The 24,488-nt window shown below is 35.8% G+C and overlaps 1 protein-coding gene and 1 long non-coding RNA gene across 2 annotated transcripts; one reads left to right on the top strand and one right to left on the bottom strand.

Moving 5' to 3' along the window:
• Window positions 1–5,190: 5,190 nt before the first annotated feature.
• Window positions 5,191–5,886, top strand: LOC140823115 (uncharacterized). The gene is made up of 2 exons (XR_012116151.1): window positions 5,191–5,487; window positions 5,564–5,886. It is a non-coding gene; the product is annotated as an uncharacterized lncRNA (long non-coding RNA).
• Window positions 5,784–7,117, bottom strand: LOC140823114 (F-box protein PP2-B10-like). Its single transcript, XM_073184274.1, has 3 exons — window positions 6,767–7,117; window positions 6,403–6,521; window positions 5,784–6,326 (listed from the first exon to the last, which is right to left on the bottom strand). The coding sequence occupies exons 1-3, from the start codon at window positions 7,052–7,054 to the stop codon at window positions 5,828–5,830; spliced, it is 906 nt and encodes a 301-aa protein (XP_073040375.1). The 5' UTR covers window positions 7,055–7,117; the 3' UTR covers window positions 5,784–5,827.
• Window positions 7,118–24,488: the final 17,371 nt, after the last annotated feature.

Here is a 24,488-nt window from a genome sequence, read left to right as displayed (position 1 = left end):
TCTTTTTGCAGGTGATCAATATATCATCCACGTATAACATTAGATATATCATCACGCCTGCTTCACCGTGTTTGAAATACACACATTGATCATATTCGCTTCTTCTAAAATCAGCTTTCAACATGAAGTCATCAAACTTTCTATTCCATTGCCTTGGAGACTGTTTTAACCCATACAGTGATTTCTTGAGTTCACACACTTTATCCTCACTTCTCGCCACAGCAAAACCTTCGGGTTGAAGCATGTAAATATCTTCTTTTTCTCCATGTAGGAAAGTTTTCCTAACATCCCTTTGTTCCAATTTCATGTCCCATCTTGATGTAATGGCCAATAGGATTCGAATTGATCTGTGTTTTACTACTGGAGAGAATAATTCATGAAAATCAATTCCCTCTCTGTGTGAAACCTTTGTTTACAAGTCTTGCCTTAGCCTTGGTGGTTCAACTCCAGGTATACCATCCTTCCTTTCGAACACCCATTTTGATGCAACCATCTTCTGTCCAGATTGTTTTTCTACTAATATCCAGGTCTCATTGACTTGAAGTGACTTAACCTCTTCTTTCATAGCCTTTAACCATTCGTTCTTATTCTTACAGCACAGAGCTTCCTTATAAGTTTTTGGTTCTTCAATTTCCAAACTTTGAGCTGTAATACGGGCATATGAGATAAGGTCAGCATAGCAATACCTTTCTGGTGGTTTACTTGCTCTTTTCTCCCTATCTCTTACCAAATTGTACCCTTCTTCTTCTATCTGTTGGGCTTGCTGTTCTATAGATGGTGAATTTTGATCAACTTCACCAGTCACCCTTCAAAATCCAGCATTGTTTTCTTACTTGTTGGTTCACCACCCAAGGTAGGTCCATCTGTTGTTTGGTTGCTGATATTTGCCATATTTTCTTCGTTGCACACAACATCTCTACTTATAATCATCCTTTTAAATCCGTTTTCCAAGCACCAGAGTTTATATCCTTTAACTCCCTTTGGATATCCAATGAATATGCATTTTAAAGCTCTTGATGCAAGCTTGTCTTGTCTCAAATGTGCATATGCAATACATCCAAAGATTTTTAGGTGCTTATACGTTGCTGGTTTACCTGTCCATAGCTCCTGAGGTATCTTAAGACCTATGGCAGAGGAAGGGCATCTATTGATGAGATAACACACTATACATACAGCTTCTGCCCAGAAGGTCTTTGGTAGGTTAGCTGTTACCAGAATGCACCTTACCCTTTCGAGTATGGTTCTGTTCATTCTTTCTGCAAGGCCATTCTGCTGTGGAGTACCTCTCACTGTCTTGTGTCTTATGCTTCTTTCTTTTGCACAAAACCTGTTGAACTCATCAGACAAGAATTCAAGACCATTATCTGTCCTAAGACATTTCACTTTCCTTCATGTCTAATTTTCAACCAGTACTTTCCATTCCTTGAATGATTTGAAGGCTTCATCTTTACCTTTCAGAATATATATCCATACCTTTCTGGAATAATCATCTATGATGCTCATGAAATACTTAGCCCCGCCTAGTGAAGCTGTTCTTGAAGGTCCCCAGAGATCCGAAAGGATGTATTCTAAGGTAGCTTTGGTTCTGTAACTGGATGTATTGAACTTGACTCTACAAGAATTTCCATACACACATTCCTCACAGAGTCCCAGACTTTCTATTTTATCCCCACCAAAAGCTCCTTGTTTGCACAATTCCAATAATCCATGTTCACTTACATGGCCTAGCCTTTTATGTCACAGCTGAGTTTTATTGTTTTCACCATTTGCTACTACAGCTGTTGAACCAATGATTGTGCTTCCAACGAGTGAGTATAGCTCATTGTTTCTGATTCCTTTCATCATTACTAGGGCACCTTTAGAAATCTTTAGGACTCCATTTTCTGCTTTGAACATGTATCCGATTTTATCCAGTGTTCCAAGAGATATTAAGTTTCTCTTTAATTCTGGAACGTATCTTACCTCTTGTAGTGCTCTCTCAGTTCCATCGTACATCTTGATTCGTACAGATCCAATTCCAAGTACCTTGCATGCTTTATTATTTCCAAGGAGTACTGAACCGTTTTCCATTTGGTTTAATATTTCAAACCAATCTCGATTGGGTGTCATATGCTATGAGCACCCTGAATCTAATATCCAATCCTTAGATGTGTCTTTATCAATCACTGTTAGTACCTCAGCTGATTCATATCCATCCTGAGAAATGGCTGCATCCCCTGATTCAGTTGTTTTTCCATTTAATCTCTTCTTTCTTTCAGGCATTCAATCTTGAAATGACCTTCTTTATGACAAAAGAAGCATCTCCTTTTACTTCTCGACTTGGATCTTGTCTTGAACCTATTTTTACTGAATTCCCTCATCTCTGGTCTTCCACGGACTTCACCTGACTCTTCTTCTTTGATATCAAATTTCTTCTTTAGCTCTTTAGAGACCAGTGTCGTTTGCACTTCCTCCAGGGACAAGGATTCTCTGCCAAAGATCAGTGTATCTGCTATATTCTCATATTCTTTGGGAAGAGATCTCAACAGCAACAAACCATGATCTTCATCTTCAACCTTTATCTCGATATTTTCAAGATCAAGAATGACTTTATTAAAGTCATCAATATGATCCTCCAAGGTCTTCCCATGCCGCATCTTGAATTTGTAGAGTCTTTGCTTCAAGTAAAGTCGATTTGCCAATGATTTTGTCATGTAAAGTTGTTCAAGTTTCGTCCAGATTGCAGCTGCCGATGTTTCCTTAGAGACTTCCCTTAGAAATTTGTCTCCAAGATTCAAGATCAGTGCACTATGGGCTTCATTCAAAGTATCTTTCCTTTCTTTATCAGATGAAAAAGAATATAGTGTCTTCTCTTGCAGTAGAGCCTCATCCAATCCTTGATGAACCAGCAGTGTGTGCATCTTCAAACGCCACAGCCCAAAATCATTTTTCCCTGTGAAATTTTCGACTTCATACCTCGCGGCTGCCATGCTTCCTTTTAAAACCGAGCTCTGATACCACTTGTTGTAATTTCAATGGATTACAATTGAATGAACTCGTCACACTTTCAAGAATATCGAGTTCGGATTAAATTGAATATGCATGATATCACAATTATCTAAGATCAAATAGGATTCAATATGAAATGCGATAAACACACATCGATATAACGTGGTTCGCCAATTGTATACTCCACGGACAAGCAGCACCCGATTCAATCTTTATTACCCACGAATCATCAAGATGGTGTATTCCATATTACAGGACGAATCACAAGCTATTCCACTTGTTTCTCGCATTAGAAAATCTAGAGAGAATCTCTTGTAGAGTTGTGAAGATAATAATGAAGCAGAGAAAATGTATCAGATTGATTACAAACTTTTACAAAATGCATCTCAATATATGAGTCCATGCACGTGGGATTATCTGTTAGCAACTCCCACCAACTGTTTCTTTCCTTCTGTTTTGGTCGGTTAACCAGCCTCGTTCCATTGGACCAGCCCCACCGGAAACAAGATTCCATGCTTGAGTCAATGCTTCGAGACAATATATCCACATGTGTGGTCCATCAACAAGTTCCTGTATTTCAAGTTTACTTCTGGATACAAGATCATGATCTTCCAAGTGGTTTTTTTTTTCCTTCCAAATAGTAGCTAGAGATATTGGCAAATTGTTATAGTAAGTGTCCAGCGAGTCAACTTTTGACGTAGATTTTATTGATCTTTATTTTAATAATATTTTATAATTTATCTTATTACGACTGTATATTCATGCAAACTGCATATAAATTCTTTGAATATACAATTATTTATCATAAGATATATGTATCATAAGATCTACCTCTCAATGTAAGATCATGTAACCTATTAGATGTGTACTTTTTATTCTAAACTAATTCTTAGTTGATTCGGTAACCTAAAATAAAGATAAAGATCGTTCGAGCTTGAGGCTAATATCTTTGATGTAAACGTCAGGTTTCATTGATCATTCTTAAAGATGAATTATCATTTGATGATGCAATAAACAATTCTCTCTAAGAGTTTCCAAGTGGTTATCACTTATCAAATGAAATAGTTCACGGTTATGTTTGTTTATCATTGGTATTTAGACTCAGAACAACATGGAGGCTCTGCGCACTATCATGTACTTTGACTCGTTTACCGATTTCATTAAGGATCATCAGGTGACGAGGTTAAATGTAGTTTCAAAATACGTGGGATTCGATACATTGTAGTCGGTTTGCTGTTTTCGTGCAATCAGTTTGATATTTCAACTATCAGTTTGGTTTAGACAACATTCGATTTAGCCCAACTGACGTGAAATAAGATTTGTCCCAAGCTGAATTTTCTATTCAATTGTCTACGTAGCTGGTCATTTGGATTATCGAGCTGTGAGATATCATCAAAATACCGAAGCTTATCAGATTTTTAGTTTTGCTAAATTCGAGTTTCAGCTTCCATCTTGAGTTAATAACTTCACACTTGAGTAAATATGTTCGAAACAATAACATGTTTTATTATCATCAAAATCAAAATTGTTAGAATTTCTAAACCCAACACACCGATTGCCTATGGATTTTTAAAACATTCTTAAAGTCAGATTTAAACGGCCAATTCAGTTTTGGGTTACATAAAACCATAACCAAACAACAATAATTTCGGTTCAAGGTTATAAAACCAAAATAAAAACTTGATTAGGGTTCGGTTCGGTTTTCAAATATTTATTGTTTGAATTTTCGATTTTTCAATTGAAATCGTATTATATCCACCTCTACATGGAAATAGTCGGTGAAAAGCAACATAAGAGTTCAATGAAATAAGTAATTACTGATAATGGTATTAATTATTAATAATTATGGTATCTCATAACTGAAAAGTTAGAAAAAAGACATCAATTAATTGTCATTCAACTTTAAAAAAGCTCCAGAAATACCAATAAAGGTCATAGAAGCTTTAAAAAAAGTAAAAAAAAAAAAAAAAAAGAAGAGAACATTTGTGAAAATCCATAATTTTACTAATTATGGTTTAATTATTAAAAATTATGATATTTTGTAATTAAAAACAGAAAACAATGACATCAATTAATTATCATTCAACTTTAAAAAACTATTGAAATACCCAAAAAAAACAAAGTTCGTCAAAGTTGAAAATTTAAAAAGGGAAAAAAGAAAATTTGTAAATTTCACATTTATAGATATATAGAATAATAAGCTAAATCTTGTTTTATCTGTATAAGTTACACTAGCAAACAACATTTGTTTTTATTATATTAACATACGCTTCATATAATAATATCGGACAATTTTATGTTATACTTTGGGTAAACTCAAACTCAAATATGAATAAATTACAATATTCTGCTATACAACTTGTATATTTTTTTATTTTTTGTACCATCATCACACTTCACTTATGAGGATAGAGTCTGGTATGTCAAGTCAAGTGAATATTTATATCTTCTTGGTCAGCATTGGTGAAGCTTTTCAAACGATGACTACGAACAAAAAAGGTTGTTCCTGTGAATATTTATATCTTCTTGGTCAGCATTGGTGAAGCTTTTCAAACGATGACTACGAACAAAAAAGGTTGTTCCTTATTTTAGAAGCCCCTTAGTAAAAAAAAGACTCGAAGCATCCATGTAAACAATCCCAATAAACTAATTACTAGATATAATACAGCTGGTGGAGACTAGATCTTTGGTATCTTCGGGACCCCAACATAAAAGTCCAAACAAGAACGGATATAGAACAGTTACTTTAACCACAAGACAGGGAAGGGGTATGTATATATGAAGAGAAATGAGAATTAGCCAAAGTATGCTTCAAACAGATAGAAACGAAATGGTCATTTTAGATACATTTCTTGGGTCTAATCTCAATCCCTTGGACAATGAGACCACTCTTCCAATTACCTCCCTTCACCTCCATCACACTCATCTCTAAATCATCCTCTCCTCCATCCACAAGATATTCTCCCAATTCAACTTCCATCCAACCATCCTCTCTGCTCCTCAACAACTCTGTACTGCCCTCCATTGCTACATCATCTTGTGGCCTTTGTAGGTGCCATAAGCGATTGAACAGTGATCCAGGACGCCGTCTTGGTACAATCTGATAGCTTCGCCTTTGTGCTCCCTCTGGGTCCAAACAAACTGTACGTTTGACCATTTCATGCCCTTTGATTCCAACACAAGCTTCCACCGGGTGATAATCAAATCCATACATTCTTGATTTATTCGTGAACACGAGGTAAGCTGCATAGACTGTGTGGGAAGACAACATCTTGGTGTTTATATAGCCATGTATTTCGAACCAGCAAACGTCCAGAAGTTCTGCTACTTCCGAGAACCTGAATCAGTGAGGGACTTAGAATCACCATGAGGGTATGTATATTAGTTGAAATTGGTGCGGGAGGATACTATTACCTGGACTCGGGATGAGGTATCCACTGCCAATATTGAGATGTATCGCCCCACACGATGTCGAGGTCTCTTGCAGCCAGCATATAGCATTTCTTTCCACTCCATTTCTCCAACTTAAAGCTCTGTATGCCATGAATACAACACAAGCCATTTAAAAACAATAGGATTTATTTTGATTTATGATAGAATTCACGATGGTCAAACATATAATCAACCACTAAATTGAGAATCAATCGCTACATAAACGACATGATCTTAAAATATGTGAATCGGAGAAAAAAAAATTATCAGCTTATGAAATATGTCACCGTTAAAAACCAACATCTCCGCTCTATCCGAAGAATCGATAGGAAAGTTATAAAATTACCTTGAGGCCAGAGTCTATGAGGATGGGATGATCAGATAGATGAAGATAAAGATCCTTTCTGGACTGGAATTTGTGCAGCAACGAATCGGAGTCGTCGATCGAGCGGGAAATGATGTCGCGGTAGTCGGAAGGCAGGAAGCGCTCCCAAACGGCGTCGGACTGGGCGGCGGATCTGAAAGTAGAGGCGACCGTAGACAAGCGGCAAGCATCCTTAGGGGTGGTGAGAGATAACGCGTTGGCTATGCAATCTTCCGGCAGGCCACCGATGATACAACTCTCCACCGCCATTTTCAATTTGTTGAAAACACAAAATAGCAATCAATAATAAAAATACACGGAGTGCCAATACTGATGTTGCGTTTGGATGCATATGTGTACTATATAGGGGATATGGAAGTCGGTCTGTCTATTATTTGACAAAAATACGTGTGAAACGATCTCATGGGTCGTATTTGTGAGACGAATATCTTATTTGAGTCATTTATGAAAAAATATTACTTTTTATGCTAAAAGTATTACTTTTTATTGTGAATATGGGTAGGGTTGACCCGTCTCACAGATTAAGATCCGTGAGACGATCTCACATAAGACCCACTCCTCTCATTTTGTGATATTTTATAATTTCATTATTTTAATTAATAACATCTCAATAAAATTTTAATCATAAAAATTTCGGTGAAATGGTGTCATATGTCAATTTTATAAGACAAATATCTTATCAAGAAAAAATATTATTTTTTATACCAAAAATATTATTTATTATTATAAAATATGAGCAAAATTGATATGTTCGTGAGATCGTATCACAATATACGTATTAATTTTTAGTTGGATATTTTGTAATTCAATGATTGGACCAAAAACTATGATCGATGGTCTCCAATTAGAATGACATTTTAAAAACCATATTCTAATTAGAGTGAGTCTCATGTGAGACCGTCTCACGGATCATAATCTGTGAGACGGGTCAACAATACCCATATTCACAATAAAAAATAGTACTCTTAGCATAAAAAGTAATACTCTTTTATGGGTGACCCAAATAAGGGATCCGTCTCACAAATAATACCCGTGAGACCGTCTCACATAAGTTTTTGCCTTCTAATTATATTAAATTATATCATTATAATTCGTTTTTTTTAAATTTTATGGATCCGGCCGACTGTTTGTTAAAAAAATTAGTGATCAAAGTAATACACTAAATATATTTAGGGGAATAAAATTATATGATAAGGATGTCGGTGGAAACTAAGTCCTAAAAATTAATAAATTTAATTTTATGAAATTGTAGCAATTATTTCACATATAAGTTTAGTGGATATGATTTGAGAGAATTCACATGTTTTGGGGAATTCAACAATAAGCGGAAATACCAAAGTATATGTTTGTAAAATACAATAGCCCATTTTACACATCAATATGAGTCGATGAGCAACAAAAAAACAACAATTATTTTAAAAGAGTTAAAAGAACTTTGACAAAAACTTGTGTGAGACGGTCTTATTAGTGGTATTTTGTGAGACATTACTTTTTATGCTAAGAGTATTACTTTTTATTGTGAATATCGATAGGGTTTACTCGTTTAACAGATAAAGATTCGTGAGACCGTCTCACAAAAGACCTACTCAATAACTTTAAGAGGGCTTTATTTTTTTTTTTTTCCTGTAAACAAAAGTTTCAAGCAATATGGAAGTAATTAATCGAGGTCAATATTAAAGGTGAAGGCAAAAACTTGTGTGAGACGGTCTCACGGGTCATATTTGTGAGACGGATCTCTTATTTGGATCACCCATGAAAAAGTATTACTTTTTATGCTAAAAGTACTATTTTTTATTGTGAAAATGGGTAGGGTTGACCCGTCTCACGGATTATGATCCGTGAGACGGTCTCACATGAGACTCACTCCAAGGTGAAAATTGTTATAATTAATCTCTTTCTAATAAATACTTTTTAAATTATGTAAATAATTTATATAATCTAAAATAGAAATTCGATAGATAACTTAGTGGTGTTGCGAAGTGTGAATCCCACTAATCAATCAACAAATTTGGTGTGGCGTTACTTAACATGGTGTTCTTGGAACTGTTTAAGTAAGCTTAAGGGTGAAGGTTGAGCTTTAGAAAAAGTTCAACGAATATCATATTATCCTTTATTTTCTTTATTTTTATTTCTATTTTTACAGATAATACCACAACACTCATATGTGTGTGCACATATAATGTTTAAATTTCTCTTTTTATGTATACTTATCTACATGTAGGATGATATCGTATAACGAACCGAAAATTACCGTATAAGAAAATTTTTTACTGATACCGTACCAAAATTTTCAAATAACTAGCATATCGATTACACCGAAATTGTAAGGTATACCGAGATTTCAGTACAGTGTCGGTATATACAGTTTTATACCGAAAAAACTTTATATTTTTAAAATTTATAAATTTATTGTTTAAAAATATTATATATTTTTAAATTTTTATATATGGTTTCGATATTTCGATATTCGGGTATATACCGAAATTTTCAAATTTTATACATTTACTATATCGAAATCTTCTGTATATAATGTTTTTGTACAATAATCTCGATATATCGAAAATTGGATATTTCTTCCATCCATATCTACATGTCCAAGGAAAACATAGATGAGAAAAATGTGATAGTGTATATGTATATATAAAGGCAAAAACTTGTGTGAGACGGTCTCACGGGTCGTATTTGTGAGACGGATCTCTTATTTGGGTTAATAATGGAAAAATATTACTTTTTATGCTAAGAGTACTATTTTTTATTGTCAATATCCGTAGGGTTGACCCTTCTCATATATTAAGATCCGTGAGACGGTCTCACATGAGATCTACTCATATATAAATAAGGGATGATATTATTCAATATCATTAATTTGAAATTTTAAAAAAATGGTATACATAGGGCATATATGAAAAGTTCAACTTTTATGGTTAAAGTTTTGATAAAGGGAGAAGATAAAAGATTCATGTATGTTCCACCATTGCAAAAATATAGAAGATGCTTCCCACTCGATGTGTGTGCGTTTCTATATACATATATGCATAACTTTTACTCTCTCTTTTTTAACATAAATCTTTTCCTTTTCCTTTTGTTTGATAAGATTTTAAGAAATTCTCAGTAATATCAAATTGGGTAACAAATTTTATTGGAAGACCCACACAAAAAATCTTGCGCAAACCATTTTCAGGCAATGGAGGATGATGTCGGGAGGTTGCAAGAAATGGAACAATTGGTGTAGAATAGACCGGAAATAGCTAGCCTTCCTATTGCCAATGAATAATGGCGCACCCAGATTTAAAATAGGAAGAGATTGTGAGCCTAATATCATCAATATTATTATCATTAGCAGACATGTTTGTACCATTTTATTTAACTGCAAACCAACATATTTAACATGACATTCTCTAACTTAGATATAACAAAGCATGTATTCCAGATTAGGTAAGATAGTACACACAATCCTTCTCTAACACTTCTCATTTTCTAATCTATCTATTTCAGGTTCCGGTACTCCGATATCTGATATTAAAAGACAATAGATGTTAAGTCTTTTAGGACTTAGTGATGACAAAAATTTGGTTTACTTATTATAACTAGTCGAACTATAATATAACAATATAATGATTCAATATGATGTATCATGAGAGGAAAACGGTAAAATTCAAAGTGAAATCAATAAGAATACAATAATTGTACTTAATTGTAAAGTGAATATTTTAGACTAAAAAAGTGGCTCTCACCAACACTTGATGTAGCATTTTTTTCCCACATATTCACAAAAGATTTCGTACAATCGCTTATTTACGAGCCATGATGAACTTATATTTCCGGATCGAAATCACGTTGTTCAGATGAACCTTACACCCAGGTTGATAATACGTTAATTGGACTCATATTTCTGGGCCAAAGTCACGTTCTTCAGTAGACTCAATTTTCGGTACAATGACTATATTCCAAGGCTTTAATTTATAATCATTCGTTCATTTACAATAGTTAAAGAATAATCAGAATCAATAACTTTTTCGCAATGACAAACATGCAGTACAATATGATCAACACAAGGACACATTTAAGCATGATGCATTATTTAAGAATGAAATGGTATAAATTTTATCTTAAATATCAGGCTAAATTCCAAAAGGCTATATAGAAAGAATTCTGATAGTAAAACCTCACATTTCAACTTATGTAATGACTTGATTTATCACTACAAATGCTTTAATATTTCCTATTATCATAAATTTTGTGATACTTATGTGTTAATAAGGTTACAAAGTAGTTGACTTTGTTTAAGTTCAAACTTTTGTCAAACTTGAGTTTAAACACAATTGGGGATTTACAATAAAAAAATTGATAATTCAAAAAACAACTCAGAAATTCTGAATTTTTTTATAGTAGGTGCAATTTGTTGAGTTATATAACTTTTACAGAGAAACTTTTGAAATTCCCTTATGATTCTGCTCAGTGTTCAAATTTTCAGAATGACTATCATGGGTTTTGATCACTGAAAAAAACTGCTACATTCGTAAAAGTTTTGGGAAGTGGCCCAAGATTTTTATAAACTAGACAATATGGGTGAACAACTCTTCTTTTTATACATGAGCCCAAAATAGCGCACCATGTCGTGAAAAATGGGCATGAAATCAGCTCTTAACTATTAAACTCATACGATAGAACTTTGTTTTTTTCATAAAACAAATTCATAATAAATCGAAGAATAGTCAAAAAATTCTCAAGTTTGGGTCCAAAATCTAAAATTAGTTCAGAAACATTCAGCCATAGCCAAATTTAAAAAAATGAAGCGGCACGTGGAGAACATGTGCCACCTCGCCATTGTCTTTTAGATATGTTGAAAAGAGTCTATTAATAAACTCAGTGCCTTTGTCACTTCTTATTCTACTAGCCAATGCGGTTCTCTAAGTTTGTAATATTTTTCAGAGCTTGATAAGCTGGGCAACGGTCTGAATTTTAGAACTTATGTAGATCAACCATGTAAAACGTGAAAAATAATCAATATTCACTAGAGTGTACTTATTTCCTTTTAGGCTTATTACGAGCAATGTTTTTCAAAGTCGGACTGGATCAGTCAGTTCAACGGTTAGATCGAGAACCAATTAGTGGTCCGGTCGGAACACCCTCAAAAATTGTTTAGCAGTCAAATAGGTCAATAATCGGTTGAACTGGCTATGAGTGAATAAACACTTTAAAATATTATGATAGATTTTGAGAACTTTAAGCCGTGTAGATTGCTAAAATTGATTTTCTAATCAAAATTAGTAGGTAAGCAACTAAACTGGTATAGTAAGGAACAACTCAATATACAAAGTGAATGTTATACAAATATAAAATCAGAACAAATAAATAAGTAGCTGAAGATAAATATGAGCAAGAGTTTGTTTATGAAATTTCGAGACAAAGCTTCTATATCTCTCATCTTCTGTTTCCAAAAAGATCCCATTAGAAGATTTGATTAATATAACTCTTTGTATAAACATACTTCAGCTCGGTTCACTGACCCTATTTAGTTGAAACTCTTAGCAACAATAACAATTTTCTAGCAATCACAATATTTCTTACAAAACAATAAAGTTCAAGAATACAAAAGACAAGTGAGAACAAATAAGTGTGCTGAATGATCCTTAATCGATCTGATAGAACTTTTGTGTTTATTCAAATCACCTTGAAATAAACCTTTAGAAGATGCTGATGATTTGGAGAATGCTTGATGATAGATTTATTGTAACAATCGTCGTAAATACATTTGATTTAATTCATTCCTCTTTTTATAAGAGTCAGTCCAATGTTCATAAATATGGATGGTACTCACAATTGTATTGGATGTCAGACAACATTTCAGAGGGTATCACGTGTCCTTGTTGTCTTCCTAAATATAGTAGGCATACAACATATTCTTTATTATGTTGTCAGTTATTAGTAAATAAGCTCATAAACTGACAGTTACACTCAGAGAATGTCTTCTAACCAGTCCAATAATTAGCACAAGTGCTCTAACTAGTCTGATTCAGCTTAATGCGTAGAGTTGTTGAGTGCCATCAGATCAGTGTATTTCTGTTATTGCCTTATTTAATTGCTTATTTATATAGATTAATTCAGTTTAGTTGGCATGTTCTATAAGTTTATTTGAGTTATTTGCAATAATACAATTTTGTCAAATTAGTTTAGTTTAATAATACCCGAAACTTAAGTCCAATTTTTGTCATGTTATATTATTATTTAGTAATATTTTTTTTTTGTAAAAAGGAATTTTAATCATTCTAGGAAATATAAACTTAATATTTCAAATGATTTGTCATTTTCTTCCCTTTCACATCATTTTCCTCAACGATAAGTTCTTGCCAAAGTATCCAGAGCAGCCTTCCTAGCATCAACATCTAGTTCAACAGTCATACTTGCGACAATTTGCAAGGATTTTAACAGCCCACTTATTTGATCATGGAATAAATAAAAAAGGTATAAAATGAAAAAAAGAATAATGAATCAAAACTCAAAATAATGTTAAATCCTAAACAAGTCTTGTTAAAAAATTACCTAAACTCCATAATTATCCAGTACGAATCTAGCAAGGTCAGCACCACTCAATTTGCAGAATACATGTCCATTATTTGCTTAATAAGTTCCTTCGTTTTATATCGTTTTTTTGTAAAAGTTACGCCCAGACTGCAACCCCACGGGCTGTTGTGGCTAAGATGGCGTTTGCATAATATTTTGAGTCGTGGGTCTGTCAGATACAAAGATTCATCAATTTGTGTAAAAATTGATAAAGATCTAACTTTTAAAAACGTTAAGATTTTAGATATTAAATTTAACCGTCCGTTATGATCTCCTAAACAAATATGCCATAAACAGTGAATACTTAAAAAAAACTGCTGAAAATTGGTAGATAAACTTATAACATGATCTATATTTTCAATAAAATGTAGAAATTTACAAAATATTAAGATATACTGTAACGCCTCAGTTTTGGAATAGTTCTCCTTCCGGTGTAATATTGGTTCATTCATATTCCCTCCGCCTAGAAACCTGCCAGGAGCCGCTCATTATCCGTGCAACCTCATGGCACCGACGATCACCCCCCGCCTTCTTCGGCCACGGGTCTCACATGCCCACCAGCTTTCGCTTAGTTCGTCCTCCAACCACATCGTACTAGGAGAGGTCGGCTCTGATACCAACTATAACGCCCCAGATTCGATGACTGTCCTCACTGTACCAAGGCGAGTATTTCCAACGTGTTTATGTTCTTACTCACACGCACCCTGGGAAACTTCCTAAGGGTCACCCATCTCAAAATTGCTACAAGTCAAGCACGCTTAACTTTGGAGTTCTTATGTCATGAGATACCGAAAAGAAGATACAACTTCTTGATATGAGTAGTTCATATCAAATCTTTTAAGTCTACCTCAACTGCACAGTCTCATACCTGAACAGTTTTGGAATCCCTCTCTTTCCGGTGTAAGATCGGTTCATTCATGTTCTCTCCGCCTAGAAGCATGCTAGGAGCCGGTCATTGTCCATGCAATCTTATGACACCGGCGATCACCCTCCACCCTTTTCGGGCCCGAGTCTCTCATATACTAAAATAACGTTGCTGAAATATGCAAAAAGATTACTTGAACTACTTAAATCTGGAATGAAAACTATGAAAACAAGATATGTCTCAACTCCTTTGCCAGAGAAACTAAGCTACAATAGGTCTCTGGGTGTGATCCAGATATGCATGTCAATCTAGCAAACTCCTTGTTTTGGGTGTGATCTATTAAACTATGAAAACGATTGACTAAAAGATAGGTCTCTACTCTTATCTGCACGGAATTTGCTAGAATTTGTGCCATCCTTTTCTGCGGATTATTTATCTCTATTTGTTCATGCTTGAGACGGTTTCTCCAACTCTCGGTTGCTCAACTCCACACTTTCTTCATTGTTCACGATCGCTTTCACGTCTGCCATCAGCTATAAATTACTCCCATGATCTCCTTGTTTGGACGTTATCTGCTTATTTAAATACATTGACGGACCTTTTTATTTTTCTTTATTAATTTAAATTTTCGGGCTTGGATAATTAATTGGATTCAATTTAATTTTTGGTGCAAACTTATGGGATTAGAAGAAAAAGAAACGTATAAAAATTAGATATTATTATAAACAAGAATTACAATCAAATTGGTAAATACAAATAAAAGAATTTAACATAAAATGTCAACTTAGCAATCAAAAGTATTGATAGCATTGCAAATAAAGTAATGAACGCATTTTCAACATAGACACAGACAACTAAAATAACAGCTACCTTCTAAACCAGGCAAGGAAGAAAAATGGTTGCCTGTGCTTTAGTCATTGTGATCTACCCACATTCTTCAACATGCTTAGAGGTTCAGGTAGAAATTCCAGAACCTACTCTGAAATAAATCAAAATCTCCACACATCAGTATTGCTGCACGTGAAAGAGATAAAATTGGTAAAAATTATAGATTTGCACCAAAGCCAGAGAGCTAAAAACCCCGAGTAGTTAAGTGTTGAAAGTTCTGTTCCCACAGTGTAAGAGTGACGATGGTGATTGTTGCGTGTATCAGAATGTAGGTGTTGTGCGTAAGTGTTGTAACACCCATGACAACATGCATCAGAAATTATAGTTTAACACACTAACACACAATTTGAATGATAACTATACGAGATACGAGATATAAATTATGCACAAGTATAAAATACTTGTGCGGTGCCTCAGGGCAAAATAATTCACTAGAAAAACTTGTAAGTTTACAAAAACCAATACTAGTGAACGAATAAAACAACAACCTTATTAAGGCGAGTAACAAATTACATCCTAAACCTCTAACAAACTGTATAACTAAAATACATAGGATGCATCAACTGAGAAGTGAAAAAGTCTTCAAAAATCAGCGCACAAATCACAACAGTGATTAGGTGTTGTCTTCAGATGTTTTCAGCACTTCACAGCAACACTTTATCAACGACGCGAGATTACTTCAATCAGAAAACCTTTCTTCGTACGAATGCGTCTTTATCTCCCTCGTTATGCCCTGTATCTGCTTCTCTCTTTTTTATGTATTCACTTCTCTTCTTAGTCCTGTTAAACATGGAAAGCAATTTCATTAGAAAATAAACTCTTTTAAAACTAGGATATCATATCTTAAAGATTATGTCATATCTTAAAGATATTGTTGGTCATATAGTCTTATATCACATATTGAATTTATACGAGATCCTATCATTAATTTCAAGATTATTCTCATGTCTAGAAAGACAAAATATTAAATATGCAAAAAGGAAAATATATCAAGGAATAAAATTCCTTTCAATCTCCCCCTTTTTACCTTTCTGGACAAAACAACCCAAAAATGGCTGAACAGCTCAGCTCCCCCTGAATTAGCAAATCAGTGACTCAGCCAACTTTCGTTGACTCCCCCTGAATTCTACCGTTTAGCCTTCCCCTTATGAAAAATACAGTTCACACTGGTGTTGTATGTTAGATGTTGCAACATTTAGATCATAAAACCGAAACAGTTCATTAATCAGGAGGAACAACTATCAGAGAGAATAAGAGGACAACTAAAGTAAGAAGTACTAGAACCATCAAGAGAGACTAAAACCATCAAGAGAGAAAAAAAACTCAAAATCTCATTATCCTTCCTTACTGCCATCATCATCGTCATCATCAGCCATTTTTGCTCCACTGGTTCCAGCTATATCTGTATTATCTACTCCCTTTTTTTGTCCAGAATGGACACTTGCACCCAGCAGAAGCTCATAGTCAGCCACTTGATTTTCATAATATTCAATGGTCTTCTTGGCATTTTCAATCTGTTGTCGACCATAGGCAATCTCAGTTTGAATATAGGAGATAGAGAGTGTGACATAACCAGTAGGAGGGACCTCTGTAGGTGGCGATTCAGCCGTCTCAGGCACAGGTACAGATGTTGGAGCATCAGTGTTGCCAACATCCGGAGCAACACTAGAATGCAGCCAAGGCAGATCGATCTTTCTGTTGCCTTTGAAATAAGCAGGAGAAATCTTCAGAGGTTCTCTGACAGGGCAGTGATCTTCATCAACATCCCTAATAAAACCTCGAGATTCCAAGATTCCATAAATCAGTGAAGGGTAGGGCAGCTTTGTTTTCTTGAAGTCTCCTTCAGCATATTGCAATGTTGTCCTGAACACCAGATTTCCAAAGTTAAAGGCCCTTCCAGTACCAATAGCAAACAACACCAGGGCCTGAGATCTAGTCACAGTAGTAGAATTTGTGGACGGTGTCCAATTCCAGATTGATGTCTTGTGCAGCACGGAGAAAAAGGAAGTGAGATTAGCAGCACTCAACTTTTTGGGATAATCAGGGAATACTGTGATCAGACCTCCAGTGAGCACAGAGGTTACAGCATGTATGTCCAGATCCTCTTCAACTTCCTCAATATCCGGAGTGTTATAGAATGCGTTGATCACAAAAGATGAGAACTTGTAAATACGATCACGAACAAACACTCTCCCATACTTCACTGATTCCTCATATCCAACACTGCGCAAGAGATTGCAGTAGAATTCTAACACTACACGGCGACAGTAGGGCATAACAGTAGTGACTGTGGATAGCAACCTTCGGTCTTTGAGAAACTCAATCAAATTGTATTTCCCATATGCATTAACCTCGATATTTTTCTCCTCAATCAGCTCTCTCTGAACAAACAGCGGTCATAATGCCAAGGCATCCTCAGAATAAAATTTGGGGGAAAAAGACTTACTTAAATCATAGTCAACAGAGTCAATGTGGTGCTCGGTGTTGTCAACATCCACCTCAACACCGACAACAGTAGTAGCAACATCTTCAGAAGACTCACTAGCTTCAGAGCCAATATCCTCAGATTCAGCATCCCCCTGTTCCTCAGATTCAAAGTCAGATACAGACGATGAAGAGGAATAATCAGAAGCTCCAGGTCGGTTTTGCTCAAACTCCTTCATCATTTCTGAATCAGGTTCATCATCCTTAGAAATTTGTTTCTTGGCAGCCTTTTCTTCCTTAAGGTGAGCAAGAAACTCGGCCAGAGATTGTTCATCTTCTACAGGCTCATCAGGAACTCTTTCTTCTGCAACATTTTGAGTATCTGTGATGGGGTTTTGCTTTTGAATACCAGAAGTAGAACCAGGTTCCTTTGCAACAACAGTTGGTTTGGGGCGAGCCACCAACTCAAAATCATCATCATTGGAGTCATCTCCAGATGAGAAATCAGGGTCCAGAAGATTTGAGGAGGTAGATGCCCGTGGTTTCTTGGTTGGAACAAAGTCAGGATCGAACCCTGTTTGTCTCTTTGATCTTCGACGCATAGGCGCAGTGGGAAAAGCTTTATTCAAGACTTCAAAGTCCGATGGATTCTCGACATTGATCTCGTTCCCAGGTTCACCAGGAGCGATCATTTCCAGCGGAGTCGATTCTTCTGGCACACCCACAATTTCTAGGCCCCCAACATTGGCTTCGGCTGTGGATGTTGTGTCAGGTGATTTTCCACCCATGCTCGCAGCCATTTCACTTCTAATGTCGTGAGGATCAAAGCAAGCCATCTGTGAAATCAAGAACAAAAGAAGTAGACCGGTTCGAAGCACACAGAAAATCGCGAAGAACAGAGATATTTTACGCACACAAAAAAATGAATAGTGAGGGCAGGAGAAATTTTTAGGATGTTAGGGAAAGTACTAAACAGTAAAGTTATTCTTCATCCATTCCTAATTATTTAAGCACAACCCTCCAACGGTAACATTCTGTTGTGCCGCAACTTCAGCACCTATTCAACTCAATTTTTACTCTCACCCAACAGTAACTTTATGAAACAATGCCATCATTATTTCAAGAAATCAAGCAGGATAAAACACCACGTCGAATTAACCCCACAAACAATTAGAAATCAAGAAATTTCAAAATTAAGTAGGTTAGGGTTTTCTTCGTATTTCATGAATTAAAAGCTGATAGCCCACTGGACATGATGAATTCACATAACAGCAGTATGAATGACTTAAATTTATGCCTAAAATATGATAAAAAATGAAATACACACGCATGTGATCAAACTGTGATCAGTCTGTACTTAGGTGTTGGCAACACCCCTTGGCAACACTCACAAGTTGGACTCAAACTTTCTTGAACATTTTTTAATTCAAACATGGTAGCTCCCACTCTAGAAGAACGGTCTTCATATGACTCCTCTAGGTAGCTTTTTCCATCTGTATTTTGACTTAGAAGTGGTAGCTCTCACACTAGAAGAACGGTCTTCATTGGACTCCTCTAAGTAGCTTTTTCCATTTTCTTCTAACAAATTTTTGTTCAAGTTTTCTCCTCTTTTCTATTTTTCACCTTATTGCTCAAGAATTTTTTAAGTCATTTTCTACATTGGACAAGATCATGTGGTACACGAACATCCTCAACAGCTTAATGACTTAGATTGAGCACACTCCATACTTTAGAAAATTTTGATAGAAAGTTTGATTCTCAACTGAGAGCACACCATTTAGTATCCTTCACTTGTACAGGCTTCACACAAAACAGAATGAATGCAATATAACTAGCATCCTAAAAATAACATGCACATGCATGTTGAGTGTTGTCCACAGGTGTTGTAACACCAGGTTAACATCCGTGAGTGATCATTGTGCACACAAGCTGAGAGACTTCCTAAGATTGGAAAATATCTCAAAATCCAATGATTTTGTAAAAATATCAGCCAGTTGGTTCTCAGTTCCAATAAATTACATTCGAATCATACCCTTCTCAACTAAATCTCGAATAAAATGATGTCTAATGTCAATGTGTTTTGTTCGAGAGTGTTGTACTGGATTTTTTGTAATATCAATTGCACTTGAATTGTCACAGTATACTACTAGGGTGTAACTGTTGAATCCATAATCTTTAATCATTTGATTCCTCCACAAAAGTTGTGAACAACAACTAGCAGATGCAACATATTCAGATTCAGCAGTGGACAAAGATACACAATTTTGCTTTTTACTATACCATGACACCAAATTGTTACCTAGATAGAAACATCCTCCAGTGGTACTCTTCCTATCATCTAGATTTCCAGACCCAGTCAGCATCACTAAACCCCACTAGATTTGTGTTTGTTTCTTTGGTATACCACAAACCTAGGTTAACTGTCCCGGCTATATATCTCAAAATTCTTTTGACAGCTTTTAAATGAGTGACTTTAGGGTCAGACTGGTACCTGGCACACAAACATACACTAAACATGATGTCGGGACGACTTGCACTTAAGTAAAGAAGACTGCCTATGATGCTGCGATACTGGGTGTTGTCAACACCTGCAGCAACATCGTCTTTGGACAATTTTTCAGTCGACCGCATTGGTGTTTTCATGTGTTTAGTGTTCTCGGTAAAAAATTTCTTCAGCAAATTCTTGGCATACTTGGATTGACACAGAAAGATACAATCATGCATTTGTTTAATTTGCAATCCAAGAAAGAAACTTAATTCTACTACCATTATCATTTCAAATATGATAGACATGCATTTAACAAATTCATCAACATGCTTTTGAGAAGAAGCACCAAAAATGATGTCATCCACATAAATTTGACACACAAGAATATCATGCTTCGATTTTTGAATAAAAATGGTTTTATCAACCTCACCTCGTTTGAAGCCTAAGTCAATCAGATATTCAGTAAGCCTACCATACCATGCTCTTGGAGCTTGTTTAAGTCCATAAAGTGCCTTCTTCAACTTGTAGACATGGTTCGGGTGGTTTGGATCTTCAAACACTTTTCACATCCATTTGATATAGTTTTATGTTCATGTGACAAGCAATAGCAAGTAAAAGTCGGACTGACTCAATCCGGGCAACAGGGGCAAATGTCTCATCAAAATCAATTCCTTCAATTTGAGTATACCCTTGAGCAACTAACCTTGCTTTATTTCTCACAACAATTCCAGATTCATTAGTTTTGTTTTTAAAGATCCATTTGATTCCAATAACATTGACATTATCAAGTCTGGGAACCAAATCCCACACATCATTCCTAACAAATTGTTCAAGTTCTTCATGCATCGCATCAACCCAAAATTCATCTTTTAAGGCTTCATTTATATTTTTGAGTTAAATGAGTGAAACAAAACAAGAATGTCTTACATGAGAGTATACGAAAGTAATGCATACTAGACCCATCATTTTCCGATAATCTATCTTCTCCTTTCTTCTAGTTTGCATTCCTCCAAATGCTTCTCCAATGATCTGAGATGATGGATGATTTTTCTGAATCTTACTGGGAATATCAAACCCTTCATTGGTTACATCATCATCATTTTCAGTATACTCTCCTGGTTCATCATTTGATTCTGCCAGTGCAGGTGTTGTCTCAGGTGTTACAACACCGGGTGCAACATCTGTGTTAGGCAGTGTCTCACTTACGTTCAGTAGCCCATCAATACCATCCTCGATTGTTTTTCCCGTTAGATCTGCAAGATCGTCAAAAACAACGTTAATAGATTCCATAGTCGTTCTTGTTCTGAGATTACACACGCAATATGCACGACTATTGGATGAATAACCAAGGAATAAACACTTGTCACTTTTAGAGTCAAACTTTGCAAGATGGTCTCGGTCATTCAAAACATAACATACACACCCAAAAACATGAAAGTACTTCAGGTTTGGCCTCTTTCCAATGATAATTTCATAGGGTGTCATAGTAGAGCCACTACTTAAGTACACACGATTTGAAATATGACAGACTGTGTTTAAGGCCTCGGCCCAAAATCGTTTTGAAATATTCTTTGAACTCAACATGACCCTAGCCATTTCTTGCAGTGTCCTATTCTTCCTTTCGGCTATTCCATTTTGTTGAGTAGTCTTAGGGGCCGAAAATTCATGAGTTATCCCTCTCTTTTCACAGAATGATATAAAGTGTGAGTTTTCAAATTCTTTACCATGGTCGGTCCTTATCTTACCAACCCTCAGATCATGTAGATTAGTAATCTTAGCATGTAATTTCTTAAAAATAGTAAATGTGTCGGATTTTTCTCTAAGAAAACTTACCCATGTACAACGAGAGAAATCATCCACACAAACACATGAATACTTCTTACCTCCAAGGCTTTCTACTTCCATTGGACCCATAAGATCCATGTGCAAGAGTTCAAGACACCGTGTTGTCCCAAAGTGTTGCAACACTTGATGGGGAACACGTGTTTGCTTACCCTTTTGACATGCACCACAAACATACGGAATTCCAGAAGATAAATTAGGCATACCTCTTACAGCATCATACTTACCAAGGTTCTTCAATGTCTTGAAGTTTGCATGACACAATTTTTGATGCCACAAGTTTAATTCACTCACCTTTGAATGATTGCACACAAGGTCCTCTCCAAGTTGATAACAGTTGTCAGCAGACCTTGTACCTGTTAAAATACAAGTATTAGTGTCATCAAAAACTTCACAAATTTCTTTATCAAACTTAACATGTAAACCATCATCACAAAGTTGACTTATTCTTATTAGGTTTGAGTTAAGTCCCTCTACATGAAGCACATTGTGTAGGTTAGGCAATCATCAATATCAAGGTCCCTTTCCCAGCAATTCTTCCTTTAGCACCACCACCATACGTCACATGACCACTTCTCAGTTTAACATAGTCAAACAGATGGTCTTTAGAACATGTCATGTGGCGTGAACATCCACTGTCAAAGTACTATATTCATGCAATGTTAGTCTATAACGAAGTATAGATACAGAACATTGAATATTGGCTTTTGGCACCCAAACCCTTTTTACAGACGGTTTCCTATTAGCAGTGTTGCGCCGGGTGTTGTACAATACCTGAGGCAAAACCTGTTCAGATTCCCATCTCTTGTAGTCATCTCTCAATTTAAAACAGTAGGGTTTGATATGTCCATGTCTAAAATAATAGTGGCAGATAAAGTGGCGTTTCCTGGACTTGGACTTCTTGGTAGATATTTGCCTTTTTGATGAAACACCTTTTTCAGTGTGTGTAGCATTCGTGATTTCAGCACTTTCTTTGACAAAGACAGTTGGTTTTCTTTCAGTATTGGAAGATTCTCCGATTTCAAACATGTTATTCGTATAACCAAGTCCAGCTTTGTCATTCTTTTCAATCATCAAGAGTGAATCAAGTTTGGATGAACTTGAATTAAGCTTAGCAAGAATTTGAGTTGTTTCTCCAAGCTCCTCCTTGACTTTGCATAATTCCAGATCTTTCTTGCTCAAGATTACTTCAGTCGAGATACTTGTGACTTCAGCTCAGTGTTCTCTTTGGAGAGAATTGCATTTACTTTATTTCTTTTGATCCAATCTTCATATAATTCTTCATACATTGCCTGCACACTTTCCAGAGTGACTTCATCATCATCTACTTCTTGGTTTTCAGACTGAATTGATTCACCAAGGGTTGTAGAATTAAGACACACTGAATTTGAAGCGATGTTGCGACCAGGTTGTTGGAACTTTTCAAGTTCGCAATCTTGATTTTGATGTTAACAAAACTTGTTATTGTGTTTCTAACATATTTACTCAAGTGTGAAGTTGCAAACACAAGAAGCAAACCGAAACTGAATTCTGCACAAACTGAATTTCTGGCGAGCTTCTGTATTTTGAAGATATCTCTCAGCTGGATGATCCAAAAGACAATCCGCCAATTGGACTGATTAGAAAACTCAATTTCGAACAAGTTGTATTTCACGTCAGTTGGGCAAAATCGGATGTTATCATGGCCTAACTGATCGCTGAACTACCGAACTGATCACACAAAAACAGCAATCAGTTGGGTTTGAGCAGCTGCGGTATTTTGGTCATATCTCTCAGCTCAATTATCGAAACGAAGCGATTCAGTATGCGTTGGAAAGACAAGACAAAGATCTACAAATCATTAATAGAAGTCAAAGTCTGAATCGAAGCTTAAGATGCTGCTAAATGGCGATGAAACTACTGGTTCTGCACAAACTGAAATCAGCTGGGCTGATTTCAGCACACCTGCTGAAACTGAACTGACCTGCTGAAACTGAACTGAACCAGCTGAACTGACCAACTGAACCAGACTAACTGAAAGACCAGTTGAGTTGACCAGAGTTGACCAGTTGACCAGAGTTGACCAGTCGGAAAAATGCCCAGTAAGCTGAATTTGACCGTTGCACTTCCCGAAACAGTACAGAAACTTTCCAACGGTCATATTCTTGTGTCTAACTTATATATCATTGTTGGGGCTTATAAATACAACATCTTGAAGATCAAACAAGAGCTTTTGAAGGAGATTAAAAGTATGGGCACTTAGCATGAAGAAATCAGCTAGTTGAGAGCACAAGCCCTTGTGTGAGGATACTGAGATGTACACTGTAATGATAAATTCCTCACACACATTCACTCACACTTATACAAGAGAGTTGAGCTTCAAAGATTAGTTGAGTGAGTCTTGCACAAAGACAATAAACTTGTGTATGTAGTCTTTGCATATGAGACATTAAACAATATGCTGATTGTGAGGTGCTGCCTACAATCTTGAGTGCTAGGAGTTCAGTTTTAGGCAGTGGGTAAGCCCTAGCTGAATGGGTTTGTACAATGAGTTGTATAAATCAAAGTCTTCTAGTGGATCCTTCCCAAGGGGAAGAAGGGGTGACGTAGGAGTGTTTGAAATCTCCGAACAT

The sequence above is a fragment of the Primulina eburnea genome, chromosome 2 (assembly GCF_022965805.1).
Source record: "Primulina eburnea isolate SZY01 chromosome 2, ASM2296580v1, whole genome shotgun sequence".
Taxonomy (NCBI): domain Eukaryota; kingdom Viridiplantae; phylum Streptophyta; class Magnoliopsida; order Lamiales; family Gesneriaceae; genus Primulina; species Primulina eburnea.
The sequence above is the reverse complement of the archived record's forward strand: the minus strand, read 5'-3'. Positions and strand labels throughout refer to the sequence as shown.

Bases quoted from the DNA above. Each gene is read 5' to 3' on its own strand.
- LOC140823114 (XM_073184274.1), bottom strand. From the start codon at position 7,054: ATGGCGGTGGAGAGTTGTATCATCGGTGGCCTGCCGGAAGATTGCATA. The intron at 6,522-6,766 runs GTAATTTTATAA...CATGGCATACAG, and splicing joins TCATAGACTCTGGCCTCAAG to AGCTTTAAGTTGGAGAAATG. The intron at 6,327-6,402 runs GTAATAGTATCC...TCACTGATTCAG, and splicing joins ATACCTCATCCCGAGTCCAG to GTTCTCGGAAGTAGCAGAAC.